At 41.8% G+C, this 13,353-nt stretch overlaps 2 protein-coding genes across 3 annotated transcripts in view; one reads left to right on the forward strand and one right to left on the reverse strand.

The window, feature by feature from the left end:
- The window catches only part of maea (macrophage erythroblast attacher, E3 ubiquitin ligase), a 46,054-nt gene extending 45,472 nt beyond the window's left edge, over window positions 1-582 (reverse strand). Inside the window, exon 1 of the mRNA XM_077531307.1 lies at window positions 509-582. The gene's annotated coding sequence lies outside the window, so the exon portion shown is untranslated. The remainder of the gene's footprint in view (window positions 1-508) is intronic.
- A 638-nt stretch (window positions 583-1,220) lies between these two features.
- Window positions 1,221-10,216, forward strand: rnf212 (ring finger protein 212). 2 transcript variants are annotated; one of them, XM_077531317.1, is made up of 13 exons: window positions 1,221-1,467; window positions 2,540-2,662; window positions 3,394-3,455; window positions 3,537-3,611; window positions 4,188-4,244; window positions 4,318-4,376; window positions 4,465-4,518; window positions 7,631-7,692; window positions 8,027-8,087; window positions 9,238-9,283; window positions 9,361-9,415; window positions 9,851-9,914; window positions 9,989-10,216. In XM_077531317.1, exons 2-13 carry the CDS (start codon window positions 2,554-2,556, stop codon window positions 10,098-10,100), a joined length of 816 nt encoding a protein of 271 aa, XP_077387443.1. In that variant the 5' UTR covers window positions 1,221-1,467; window positions 2,540-2,553; the 3' UTR covers window positions 10,101-10,216. The 2 variants fall into 2 exon arrangements, with proteins under 2 accessions (XP_077387443.1, XP_077387444.1); XM_077531318.1 differs by lacking the exon at window positions 1,221-1,467 and adding an exon at window positions 2,114-2,151.
- Window positions 10,217-13,353: the final 3,137 nt, after the last annotated feature.

Genomic DNA, 13,353 nt, shown 5'->3' on the forward strand with positions numbered 1-13,353 from the left:
AGTCGAACATTATTATAATATTCTTCTCAGAACCGAATGTCTCTAACACTGTTGCTAGTGCTAATCTGTGCTAAGGTTGCAGCTCTGCTTACATTTCAGTGTTGGCGTGAGACGGTAAATGGTTCTTGTGCCCTTGAAGTTTGTCCAGTCTGGCCAAGTGTCAAATCACTAGTTGAGAAACTAGTGTGAGGCGGTAATTATGGAAATCAGCCTTGCAGTCACGTCACATTTTGGAAAGGTTTGCTCTGATGTTCACTCACAGTCCACTGAGTCTAGATAACGATTTACTGGACTTGCTTGTCAACTTTCACTACTGATCTCAATATATGACTGGATAGCCGATAGGCCAAGACTTTTGAAATCGCGAGGCCGCCATATTGCTCCTCTCAAGAAACGGCATACGATCCTATACATTTACAGTATCGAAATTGGAGACTTAGTAGAAACAGCATCATTTAGGACATTTTAAATTTATTAAACGTAAACAAGAGGACTTTTTACAACTTGCCTTAAATACATGTATGAACTTGTATGAAACTTGTCGCTTCGACGACTTGCACGGGCGTGTATGAGCTATGGGGTACATGCCACGGAAGAGGCGGGACTGTTTTTGCACATCAGTTTGTTTCCGGTTCAATTTGCGACGTGTTGGGCTGCGTCAAAAATACTTGCGCTTCCGACTTGGTGCCCCTCAGTTGCGCGTTCGCAACCTGGACCGAAAACAAACTGATGTGCAAAATCCCGTCCCGCCTCTTCCGTGGCATATTGACCATTTGCACGTGTCGTATTTCAAATCACATTAACGAGCCACGTAGTTAACGTCCACTCCAACTGCACACACAAAACTTTAGTGTGCCCAAGGGACACGCACACACACTACACACATACCCAAAAAAAGGGAATAAAAATGTACCCCAACAACTACTTACTGTACTATGAAAGACGTAAGACAACCAGATATGACAGACAGGGCATATGATGGCAAAGGAAGGCTAGCTTGTTGAAACTGGAGAATGTCAGTCGCGTAGGACGATGTTTTGAGGGGGATTAAAAAAAAATAAAAAAAATAAAAAACTTTCCCTGTCGGCCGGCTCCTTAAATTTCCTCGTCTTTTTCAGCCCTCTACACGCAAGTCATCTCTTCAATGCTCTATTATGTTCTTCGACGTCTATACCAGTGAACTTGGCACCAGAAATATCATTCTCGGACAGAATTAGAAGATTTAGCGCCGTAGACATCTCGCTAGTAGACTTTACATCCGTTTAGCACGACTGGCCCACCGAGTTTGACCCTCCTCCCTAGACTCGTGAATTTTAATTAAGTGTGGTGACGTGTATCGTGCTGTTCCCCATTCCGGAAGAGTCGGCGATTTGGGCTCCAGGTGGAGGAGTGGAACCGTCACCTTCCTTTGGTGCCGGTTTGGCGTGGGTTCGATCCTGGGAGAGGCCCATGTGTGGCTTACAAGAAGTAAGCCTTGTGTGTGAGTGAGTGGATATATACATATAATAAAAAAATAAATAAAAAAAGTCGGCGATTTGATTAAATCCGTGAAAACAGCAGGGGGCTGAAGGTAGGGTCTGTTTTCAAACCAGCCATCTCCAGTTTCGATAACTATCGCACTTTATGAGCAGCTACTAAATGCTCCACTTCTGCCGACAGGCGAACGTCAGTTGAACTAGCAGATTCCATTGCTCGATGGGCATAATAACTTTTCATTTGTAAAATAAAAGTCTCTAAGTACCTAAATCGCTCCGCGGCCCGTCCACTTCCATTCAAACGTAATTTCCTTCCGCCGTCCATGGTTGGGCAGTCACGTATGGTCAATATCCCATTGGCTATCCAGTCATATATTCAGATCAGTGACTTTCACACGAGACGAGTGTTTGTTTACAAATATTAAAAATATGTTTCCATACTGTGTCCCATTTAAAGTCCCAATTGTGTAAATGATGTATAATAACAATAACAATAATAATAATAATAATAATAATAATTTTAAAAAATCAGAATAATGATTCTAACTACAACGTAGCTGCCTATCAACACACAAGATTAGTAGTCTCGGTCTGTTTAAGGTTTTTTTTTGTTTTATTTTAAATAAATGAGTGAATCTACTGTGTTGGGCTTAAAGAAAAAAAACACCCACTCAAAGTATGTTCAGCTGTTAACTGACAGCTTCTTCCTAACACAACTAGCCGTCCGACTGCTTTACGTAGGGTTGCGTATATTCGCTATATAGTATCCTACAGTGATTTGATTGACGGTTTAGGTTATATGGCAAAGTCGAAGACTACCGTGGTGGTCTAGCTATCTTCGATGGCGCCCTGATTTAGCGCCAGCTTGAGCTAATCGAAACGTGATAATAACCACCACGCGCAAGTCTAAATTCATTTTTAACCATTGCTATTTTTAAAAGTTAAAGAAGATTCAACCCAATAAGAGCTTTAAATGTTTCCAGAGACGTTAACTAGCTAAACGACGGTCGGCAGGTAACGTTAGCAGTTAGCAAGGGTGCTCACTTTCGCCGTCTCTACAACAGGAAAGCCCTCGAACATGTCGCACTGGGTCTGCTGCAATGCTTGCTTTCTTCCGCCCTCATCCGAGCGCCGAATGGCCCTCACCTCGTGCGCTCACATCATATGCAGTGTTTGCTACCACAAAGGTACAGTAAAACGCTTCTGGGAGGTGTTTGAGAACGTTTAAAGGCGTTTGTGGGGGACTCTTTTGGGGCCCCACCTGTACGTGTATAAGCGAATGCTTGGGTGACAGAGACCGAAGTTGGACGTGTTCTTATATGACAAAGACCAGTATTTTCACCACTAAAAGTAATTTGTAAACAGAACTCTTTGCTATCTCAATTTATGCGTACCTGACAACTTGGATCAAAAAAGTGAGTATTAGTATCTTAACTTTTGATGCACCTCGCATAAACGGAGCCCTCGACATGACACAGAGGGAAAAATGTGTGAACAATTGATATAACTTGCATAACAGAATACAAGACAGTTTGGTGAGTAAATTGAGCACCATTTCTTTCAAAACATGACATCATTCATTTTCAGTTCTTACAGGGGTATGCTCCATTAGTGTTTTTTGTATTTCAAAGGCACAAAGTAGTATACTAGGGCCACAATTTAGTATTTTGTGTCCACAAATTAGCATTTTGTGAGCACGTTATACCTATTTCTTGGCCACAAAATATTATACTGTGGCCACAATTTATTATTATTATTATTATTATTATTATTATCATCATTATTATTGTTGTTATTTTGTGACCACAAATTAGCAGTTTGTGTATGTTATATACCTATTTCACTTATGATATTCCATTCCATTATCCCAGTTTTCACCACAATTTCTTTCCCATGTCATATTCCTAATTGTCTTCAGGTAAACAAGGCAAGTGTTTGATCTGCAATGACAAATGTCAAGTGTCTCCGCTCACTGACCAAGTATGTATATCATCAAAGTGTAATGTATGACAGGAAAATGACACCTACAAATTGTTGACAAATGTTTGTTTGTTTGTCCAGAGCCGCCCCGAAATGAAGGCCCTTTTCTCCAACATTAACAGCGTGGCAAATAAACATTTGTCAGAGATCATAAAAGTTTGTTCGTTCATTCTTGTTTCACATCTGTTTTGAATTATTTGTGAGCTCTGGCTATTTTAATATTTCATATTTAAATGTGTAGTGGATCCTCCAATGTCAACGAACAGCAGCAATTGTCTTCCGTGACACATTCTAAGCTCTACAAATGTTTCCCCCATGGGAAATAATGTAAATACATAATGTTGTCATCATGACACCATTATATAGCATACAGCCAATGTTAGTAAGAACATTTTAATCGTCTTAACTGAAATTTAACCAGTGTGTCGTCAAATTAAAATGAGGTAAAACAACGTAATGAAAAGCGACCAGGAAGGTCTTGGCTCAACAGCCGTCACTTTGTTGCCCACTCGGCATCCATTGCAGCCTGGTTCTCCTGGAATTGGCATACGTATGTCTCTGGTCTCCTCTCAAGTGGGGACATTCAAATTGTGTTACTTTTGGAGGTTCCACTGTATGTACGTGTGAATTTCATGGACATATTAACACATTAATTACCCCTGCACAGTCAAGTAAGTGACCCGATGTTATAATTTGTGTGTTATGCTAGTTTTCTCTGCATGTTCTCTCCAGGTTCAAATGTTCCAGGCCAATCATGCTAAAAGTTTGCTGGAACACTACCAGAAAAGGGTGAGAGAGGTTATATCTCACCCAGCCTGAAAGCACTTTACATGCATTTGTTTTATTTCTTGAATAAAACCAGAATGAGAAAATGGAGGAGGGCTGGCTCAAGATGAAGCAGGAAATGCAGCAGATGGCAACGTGAGGGAAAACTACTGATGCCGTCACAAAGAAAAAGAAAAAGGAAATTAACTTTCTCTCTCTCCCTCTCTCTCTCTCTGTGTCACAGGAAGCTGAATGAACAGAGTGCCTACATCGCCAAACTGGAATATTCACTTCAACGGTACTTCTACACCTTTAAGCTAATATTTATGGCAGAAAAATAACATAATACACTTGGACTATAGTTAATTTAAGCAAAAAGCCCCAAACTATTATTTTCAACCAGCACGCTTTTCTCTCCTCTGCCACTCGATGTCACTGTGGTTACATATATTGTTAAGCAAAAACACTTCTTTGCCAAGAAAGAATATTAGGGTAAAAAAATGGGATAGACTCAACTTTATTTTATTTTTATTTTTTTTTCATATTCCACCTTTTTACGATTGCATAAACACTAAAACCAAAAGAATGACATAATTATGAACACCTTACAGTGAAGGAGCAAAACCCTGGAGCAGATTTTCACCACTATAAACACAAAGTCAGCCTCACACTTTTTGCAGAACAACACACGCAAAAACACTGAACACACTTTTATCCATTAGACACAGAGGTATATCATAATGTCACCTCCTTGCAATTCCAAAACACTTGACTGACAAATCACCACACGCATGAGCCAGTTAATTAAACACGCACATTAGCTGTTTGAACACATGATTGCTTTATTGTAGACACACCGTTCAGGTTTGCCTACAAGCGCAAAAATGCAGCAGGTAAGTTCACCTGCTTTCAACCAAAATGGAAGAAGTCAGAGAAAGAAAAAGAAAGAGAGTGTGATAGGGGGAATCCGTGGAGGATGAGCAGGATATAGATGTTGATGAAGAACTGAAATATGAGAACGGCCTCATGGAAGAAGAGGACCATATTTGTTAAATAAAATTTGTACAACACTATTTGATAATGTCATCAACCATGGATTGATGCTGAGGGAGGCCTTCCAACTAGACAATGGATTCAAAAAACAAACAAACAAACGAGAATATTGCCGACGATGTTGATGAAATTTGCTGATCAGATCCAACTAGGCCAGGGATAGGCAACCCTGGGCCTATTCCAATTTGATTCAAATGATCAACTCAGTCTTCTCCGGCCGGGTACTCCGGTCTCCTCCCACATTCCAAAGACATGCATGGCAGGTTCATTGGGCGCTCCCAATTGTCCCGAGGTGTGCTTGTGAGTGTGGATGGTCGTTCGTCTCTGTGTGCCCTGCGATTGGCTGACAACCAGTCCAGGGTGTCCCCCCGCCTACTGCCCAGAGCCAGCTGAGATAGGCTCCAGCACCCCCCGCGGCCCTTGTGAGGAGCGAGCGGTTCAGAAAATGGATGGATGGATGGATGATCAACTCATCAGCAAGCTCTGGAGAAGCCTGATAACATCCTCACCTATGTTGGAGGAGGGAGACATCTAAAACACACACGGGACCACGGTTGCCTACCCCTGAACTTGGCGATTTATTTATTGATTGATTGATTTATTATTATTATTATTTCTACAGTAACTTTAACCTATACTTTTATTTGCCTATTTTCTGGGGTTGTAATTGTCTATCTTGACTGATTTTGATTATATGAACTCAACTCAACTTTATTTATAAAGCATTTTAAAACAAGCATTGCTGTATACAAAGTGCTGTACATGGAACAGAAATCGGTCATGCAGTAAAAAATAAGATAAGTAAAACAAGAACAAATCTAACATTTTAAGTGAGTATACAAGTAATATGAAGACAAATGAATTCTATTTTCAATAACGTGTAGCACTGATCTTGTGTTTGACTAAATGACCATATTGTGTATTTGTACTTTCCATGTGTACTTCGCTTACTGTGACAGATAAAAGTTGATTAAGTAAAACATTGCAGTGTGAAACTGGTTCAAACACAGTTATACCTTCTGACACGTGTGTATGTCATATGGGAGCATGAGATGGTTAACACATTCATTGCCAGACCATCAAAAAAATGCATCATTTGACGTCTTTTTTCCGTCAATGGCAGTGAATGAGTTAATATACGCGTTTGGACTTTTGACAAGAATGATTCCTTTTGCACGGATCCGAGATGTTTTGCATCTTGTAAGCATGGTTGTGCTAATTGCATGTAAGGTTTTGAAAATACGAGTTCAGTTTTGTATTTCGTGCTTAAGCAATCGTAAAAAAATGTAATAGTTTAGATGTTTTGTAAGTTCTACATTTTATTACAGATATTGGTCTAGTAGCAGGTCACACTGACCCAGGAACATTTTTGTTGCTCCTGAGAAATGAATGAAAAAGGAGGGTTACATACATGGGTCACACTGACCCATGAAAACTTGTTCTTAGTGGAAGCAAAGAAGCAATTACAAACAGCAGAAGCGTGAAAAGAGTTTTAGTTTCTCAAAAAAACAACAAAAAAAAAACAACAACTGCTGTGACGTTTGTAGTAATAATGTGACGTCCCTCGGTTCATTTGACCCGGTGTGGTATATCATCCAAACGTGGCAGAAATCTCAAACAATGTTATATCACACAATTATTTATTACAGTGATTGCACTCATTAGGCCAGTATGCATATATTGCAACAACAAAAAAAGGTCAAATTGACCTGCAATATAATCTTCTTTTTTCACCCAAGCTGTTTGAAAACATGTTTTATTATTTTTGACATTGTTGAAACCTCCTGTTATGTTTTTAAGAAGTTTCACAACAAACAACTATTTTTCAACTATTTTGAAATTTACATTTGTTTAACTTTTATATGTGCCAGCTAGACGTGCAATACAACATGAGTCTTAACCAAGAAAAGTTGAGATCAAACCCCCACTGTTGTTTTTTCGAATGTCGTCACCCTCTTGTGATCATTAGCGTCATGTTGAATGAATAAGTGCTTTTCTGCCCCTTTTATGTAAGCGTTTTGGATTGCGCCACTGCGTCTAGTGACCTTGTGCATATGGAAGCGCCTCACAGTGCAGCCTTTGTCCGCCATCCTGATAATCTCGACAAACATCTTCCCGCTTTGCTTCCTTCTGGAAAACCACTAGGATCATCTTGTCGATGTCTCTTTCTCTGCAATCAGGAGACAAAAAAACCCAAGAACTAAATGGTAGAAGTCATTTCATGGCTTTTATTGTGAAAGTTGGCATCCAAGACGAAATGTCATGATGGACTTTGTGACCCCTGTACTGATGTGGAGGCGATTGTATTTTTCTTGAGCTGATATAAAGGAGTTGTTTATTGTGTGCTCTTCCTCCAGTTTAAAGTCGTCATCGATGTCCCAGATGAGCCACAGCTCCCAAAGTTTGCATGGACAACAAGGTAAACAATCTTAACTAGAAGCTCATCGACAAACAGTTTCACATTCACACCTATGGGCGCTGCGCTGACAACAGAGATTCGAACACAGACTCCCTTACTGTGAGGCAGACATGCTCACCACTAAAGCACAGTGCTATCCAAAACTCCAAACAGCAAGCAGCCAGAGATTACATTACAGTGACCACCCACGCCGAGTCTTCGTCACATGGAGGATGGCAGGTCTTAATGATAATTGTAGTCATTACCCAAATAATAACAAATGTCTTTTAAGATGTCAGGAGGTAATTTTCCCGTTTTGTGTGACCAGTCTGTGATTGTTCCTCCTCTGCTTCAGCCCTGCAGATCCCGTTCCATTCTCCCGTGCCACTTTCCAGACATTCCTCGTCCAGCAACATGTGAGTACCAGGAAGCCGTTTTGGCAGCGCGCACGCACAAAATCCGAGCCTCGCCTGGCGTCTTAGTGTGTTAGCTTTAGCCACTGTGGATCTTTGCTCCGCCCTGCAGCTATCTACACACACGCACACACCTGAACAAGCGCAGCTTTGCTTGGCTTCAGTCACCAATCCCTATTGAGTTTCCAGGACCTCATCGGCTCAGGTCGCCATTGGCCGTCTGGGTTTGAACAGCGAGCGCAAATGTGACTTTTAGATTCTCGCACCCAAGTACTAACTTCATCCGTGACCTATGACAGACATGTCAGTCAGCAGCGTTCACTCGTTCCACTCCGAGGTCTACAAGATCGTTTGTTTGTGTGTGCGTGTGTGTTTTTTTCCCCATTACTATCGCATGTCACTGTTTGTTTCAGTTTTGCCGCATTATATATATCATCCAAATGCGTTTTAGGGCAATGATTTGCTGATTTCCTTTCAATCCCTAGGGGGCTTTCCTGAGGGCTAATTTACAGGAAAAAAATCGTATACTTGAGATATTCGGAGCTGTTATGTGAGAGAAAGCACAATTGAGCGTCCCGCATGGACGTCACATCGCAAGTGAGCAACCAAAACAAAACCGGTCCAATAATTTTTTAAACTGACTTCCCACAGCAGCTTCACTGATTGTGATTAACATGAAATTGGGTAAACATGGCCAAATAAATCTCAAGGACCTGAAACTGAATGAGAAGTCAGACATTTTGATTAGAAACAGGCATTGTGTGCCAATTACAAGGCTCATATTACATCAGAGTTTGCTGACTACCAGCTCCCTGAGGCTGGGAGGTTGTTGGTTCAATCCCCCGGCCGGGTCATACCAAAGACTATCAAAATGGGACCCAATTGCCTCCCGGCTTGACACTCGGCATGAAGGGTTGGAATTGGGCGGGGGGGGGTTGATCACCAAAAATGATTCGAGCGCGGCCCCTGCTGCTGCTCACCGCTCCCCCCAGGGGATGGGATGGGATGGGTCAAATGCGGAGTACAAATTTCACCCCACTTCAGTGGATGTGGCAATCAGTGGTAAATGATGACACAATCTTGAGTAGTTATTCATTAAAAAAGGTCTGCGAGGGCCTGATTATTCTTGTTCTTGTTGTCTCACGTTTGACAGTGTTATCAACATGGACGTGGATGAACGACTGAATATTTTCCAGAAAGTAAGTCTTTATTATTCACATTTATTTTTCATGGATTTGAAGACATGCTATATTTGATCACCATGTGTGTGTGTCAGCCTTCAAGTGTCCACAGATTGTCACCGATGAGTCCTTCACATGACGGACGCATGCGTAAGTCATGTACTGGTCCAGCATGCTTAACTCATTCACTGCCAGACATTTTCTGAAAAGGAACTCCATATTGGCTGCTGTGTTTCCAAATTTGGACAGATTATTCAAGATTTGTCATTTTTATAAAGTTACCCTTCCTTGGTTTCAACCAGGGTTGTGCAACTGACTTTTTTCCCTGTTTTGTTTTGTTTTTATTTTAAACCCCCAAATGCTTCAAAAAACGCTGATGAACATTCAATATACATTTTGCACAAAAAGCAGAAAGAAATGTGGGAGAAATCCCAGGGGGAAAAAAATATTGAGGGAAAAAATGGAGAGAATCCTGAGGAAAATACCAAATATTATAATATATAAATATCGAACAGAGAGAGGATGCAAATTGACTGAAAATGTGTTTGATGCTACAGAACATGTATGTTCTGTGTTTCCTTGCAGGCAAAACTCCTCATCGGAAGTCCAGCCAAGTGGCCAACCACTCCATATACTCGGCCACAGTCAGGTGAGCACACTTGCTTCACTTTTGTATCGCATATTATAATATGACGTTGTCACCCTGACCCTGCGACCTCGTAGACGCTGCCCGAGAACACCGACGACGCCCAGCGTGCCGTTTGGGCAAACGTCTACTTGGAATTCGCCCATCTTCCAACCTTCCCAGCCCTTCAGGATGTACCCTCCTCCTTAAACTGACGTTTTCCATCTTGTCGGAGCAAAGGCGAGCGCCTGCACCTGTTCTATTCAGGCATATAAACTGGGATTACGTGAACAATAAATGCAGTTTACTGGCTCCCAAACATCAAAGCAGGCCCCGTAGGTGTGTGCGTGTGTGCGTGTGACCTCACTCGTACAAGTGAAGGCAAAGAGTAAAAGTGTAGCAATAGAAACGTGATATCACCCAAGTCATGTCAGGAAGGAAAAGATGATGGCGGCGGCGGCGGCAGATTGATGCGCTCAGACACGTCCTCCATTTCTTCCATTGTGCTGGCTTGTCAGCCGGCCGAGTGGCGTCTATTGAGGGAGGCTCAGGTGTGACTGCGTGTTGCGGCTGTGCCAGTGTGTGCGTGAGAAGCTGAATTCAAACTATTGTGGAGAGTCAGCAGGCCTGATCCTCCTCCGGCGCGCTCCGTTTCCTGTTTTTGAAGGTCCACTTAGCGAGGAGTGACTCCCCCAAGACACAGCCAGGCTCACTTCGTACGTGTACAATACACACATGAGGAGTGAGCAGGTCATGACATGAGCAAAAGTATTGAGAGCACAGGAAGTCCAAATGAGAGAAATGTGGGCGTTCCATCTTAGTTCTATAGGATTTCAAGCAGATATCAGGTGTGGTCAATGGATCCAGCATCCGTTATGTTGGAGAAGATGGCCACTTTTATCACAACGATACGACACATGTTGTCATTCTCCTCTTGGGAAGTGAGCATGCAGGTGTGGCCAAACAGAAAAACGAGCCAACCAGCCGTAGCTGGCCAACATATGGAGACAAGTATCGGGACACAGGAGAACGTTCAAAGACTTTCCACAAAATGTCGGCGAGTGTCTGCGGGGTGCTCATGCCGACAAGCCAAAGGTTTGTTCACCACCAAACTCATTCAATGATGTTGTTTTGTTTTGTTTTGTTTTAAGAACAAATGTCACTTTTACCAACAAAGTCTTGGACCAAATTCCAATATCTGACTTTGTGGTTAATGTGTAGATTGACAGGTGCGTCCCGATACTTTTGTCCGTATGGGTTGGTGCTTTTTCCTTTTTCTTCCAAACTCTTCTCACACAAAGGCCGTGTCACTCACTCTCGCTCGCTCTATGCCACACACGCATGCGCGCAAACACACACACACTTGACCTCTGCATGGCTCCGGGCTGTACAAATGAGCCGGGCCCACTTCAGAGAACTCAAGAAAACTATTCTCTTGTCAGTCGGAATTATTGAGCGGCGTGTTCTCACAGCACACCTCCCTCCCTTTCTTCCAGTCAAGTGTGAGAGAGAGAAACTTGTCTCTCCTTAATGTGATCCAGATTTCACACTTTGTCACAGCGACTTGGGATTGTGTCAGCCGAATTCCCAGTGTGGGCAAGACGGGACACGGAGCGAATGATTTCACAGCACAGATGTTTGTCTTGGGATGAAGACATTCACCAACGTGCACCACCAGTAATAAGAGTGATCATGATGATGATAATTATTCATTTATTATTAATTCATTAGGTACAGCAATAATTAAAAAAAAACACAAATGAATTCATTTAATTATAATGTAAAGGTAAAATAAAAAACACCTCATGTAAAAAAAAAATAGATAGATAGATAGATAAAATAAAATGAACCCTTAATAAGTAAATAAATAATAAAACATTAGATAGGCCTATATTGAAGTAAGGAAACTCAGTACAAACAAAAATTTAAAATATATATATATTGTGCATATATATATCAAAACAAATAAATGTAAAAAATCAAAGTAAGTTTAAAAAAAAATTACGCACAACTAATGAAAAAAATTATGTCAGAGGAAAAACAGACTGTTCTTTTTTTTTTCTTCTTCTTCTTTTGCACTTAGAAGTATGACAAAAAACTGCCTAGTAAAACACAACTGGCTGAATAAATCTGTATGGGATGCAATTAATAGAAGTAAGATTTAAAATATGTCCATATAGTCCAAGTGTGTGTGAATGATTAGGTTTGACCTATTTTCAGGTGCGAAATGTTTTGGAAGAACACACCTCCTTATGCCAAAACGAGCGATGCACCGAAATGAGAATTCTTGGCCGAAATGGAAATTGAGGAAGAGAAGTCAGAAAAGAAGGATTGTGCATGCTGGAGCCTATCCCAGCTGGCTTTGGGCAGCAGTGTTAGGGTAACACCCTGAACTGGTTGCCAGCCAATTGCAGGGCACATAAAAAAAATCAAATCAAAAAAAAAAAAAAATCAATCTATAAACCCTCAACTAGATGATTTTCTGCACTTTTCCACATTGCAAGCTTCCTGGTTACGTCCGTTGTGATGTGTGCTAACGTAAGCGTCACCCGTATGGCAGCTCCTCCATTTGAGTTCTACTTCCGGCTGAGCAGGGAGCAGCCTCGACAGCTTGACAGTTCTGCCAATCCTTCGCCGTCATTGGATTGTTCACCCACTAATGCAAATATTCATTCTTTTGTTTCATTTTCCAACCAACTTTTCCTCATGGGGGTCATGGGTGGTCGAGAAGCGATCCCAGCTGTCTTCGGGCGAAAGGCTGCATGGCTCCGCCCTGAACTGGTCACGAGTCAGTCGTAGGTCACAAATACAGAAACAGCCATTCACACCTACAGACAATTTAGTCTTCAATCAACCGACCATGCAAGTTGTTGGAATGTGGCTGCAAACTGGCGTACCCGGAGAGAAGACATGCAAACTCACACGGGAAGGCCGGATTCAAACCCACCACCTCTGAACTCTGAGACGGATGCGCTCGCCAGTCTGCCACAGTGCTGCTGAGCCACAAATGCAAATTTGTCTTCCTTGTGTTTTCACTGTAAAACTCCACCAAAACATCTTGCGGTCGTCTCAATCCGCTGTCATCTCTCATCATCTCAATCTGCTGCAGCCCAATAGAACCTTTTTTTGTTTTTTTTGTTTTTTTGTGAAGGCAGTTGGCACTCGCCACGTGGCATAACATACACAATAAACGGTTGGTCCTGGTCAATGGCACACTGAAGTGCGCGGGATGATTGAAAGAGCCTTCAGTAGGGACCTGCAGTACTCGTCGTCACCTGCATGTGGCAGTGTAGTCTACAGCCTTAACAATATTAGATGCGTTATTGTCATCAAGTTGATCATAATTTACACACACGTCTCTCATAATAGCAAACTTTGGGTTTCTGACCCCACATTCACTTCTGCTTCTTTTGCAGAAGATACACACAACTTTGAGCTTTCAAGAGGGAAATACTTGGAGGTG

This window comes from Festucalex cinctus, chromosome 9 (assembly GCF_051991245.1).
Source record: "Festucalex cinctus isolate MCC-2025b chromosome 9, RoL_Fcin_1.0, whole genome shotgun sequence".
NCBI classification, from domain to species: Eukaryota; Metazoa; Chordata; class Actinopteri; order Syngnathiformes; family Syngnathidae; genus Festucalex; species Festucalex cinctus.

Coding starts and splice junctions, on each gene's coding strand:
- rnf212 (XM_077531317.1), top strand. CDS start 2,554: ATGTCGCACTGGGTCTGCTGCAATGCTTGCTTTCTTCCGCCCTCATCC. Junction 9,284..9,360: donor GACTGAATATTTTCCAGAAA/GTAAGTCTTTAT, acceptor TGTGTGTGTCAG/CCTTCAAGTGTCCACAGATT. Junction 9,416..9,850: donor TTCACATGACGGACGCATGC/GTAAGTCATGTA, acceptor GTTTCCTTGCAG/GCAAAACTCCTCATCGGAAG.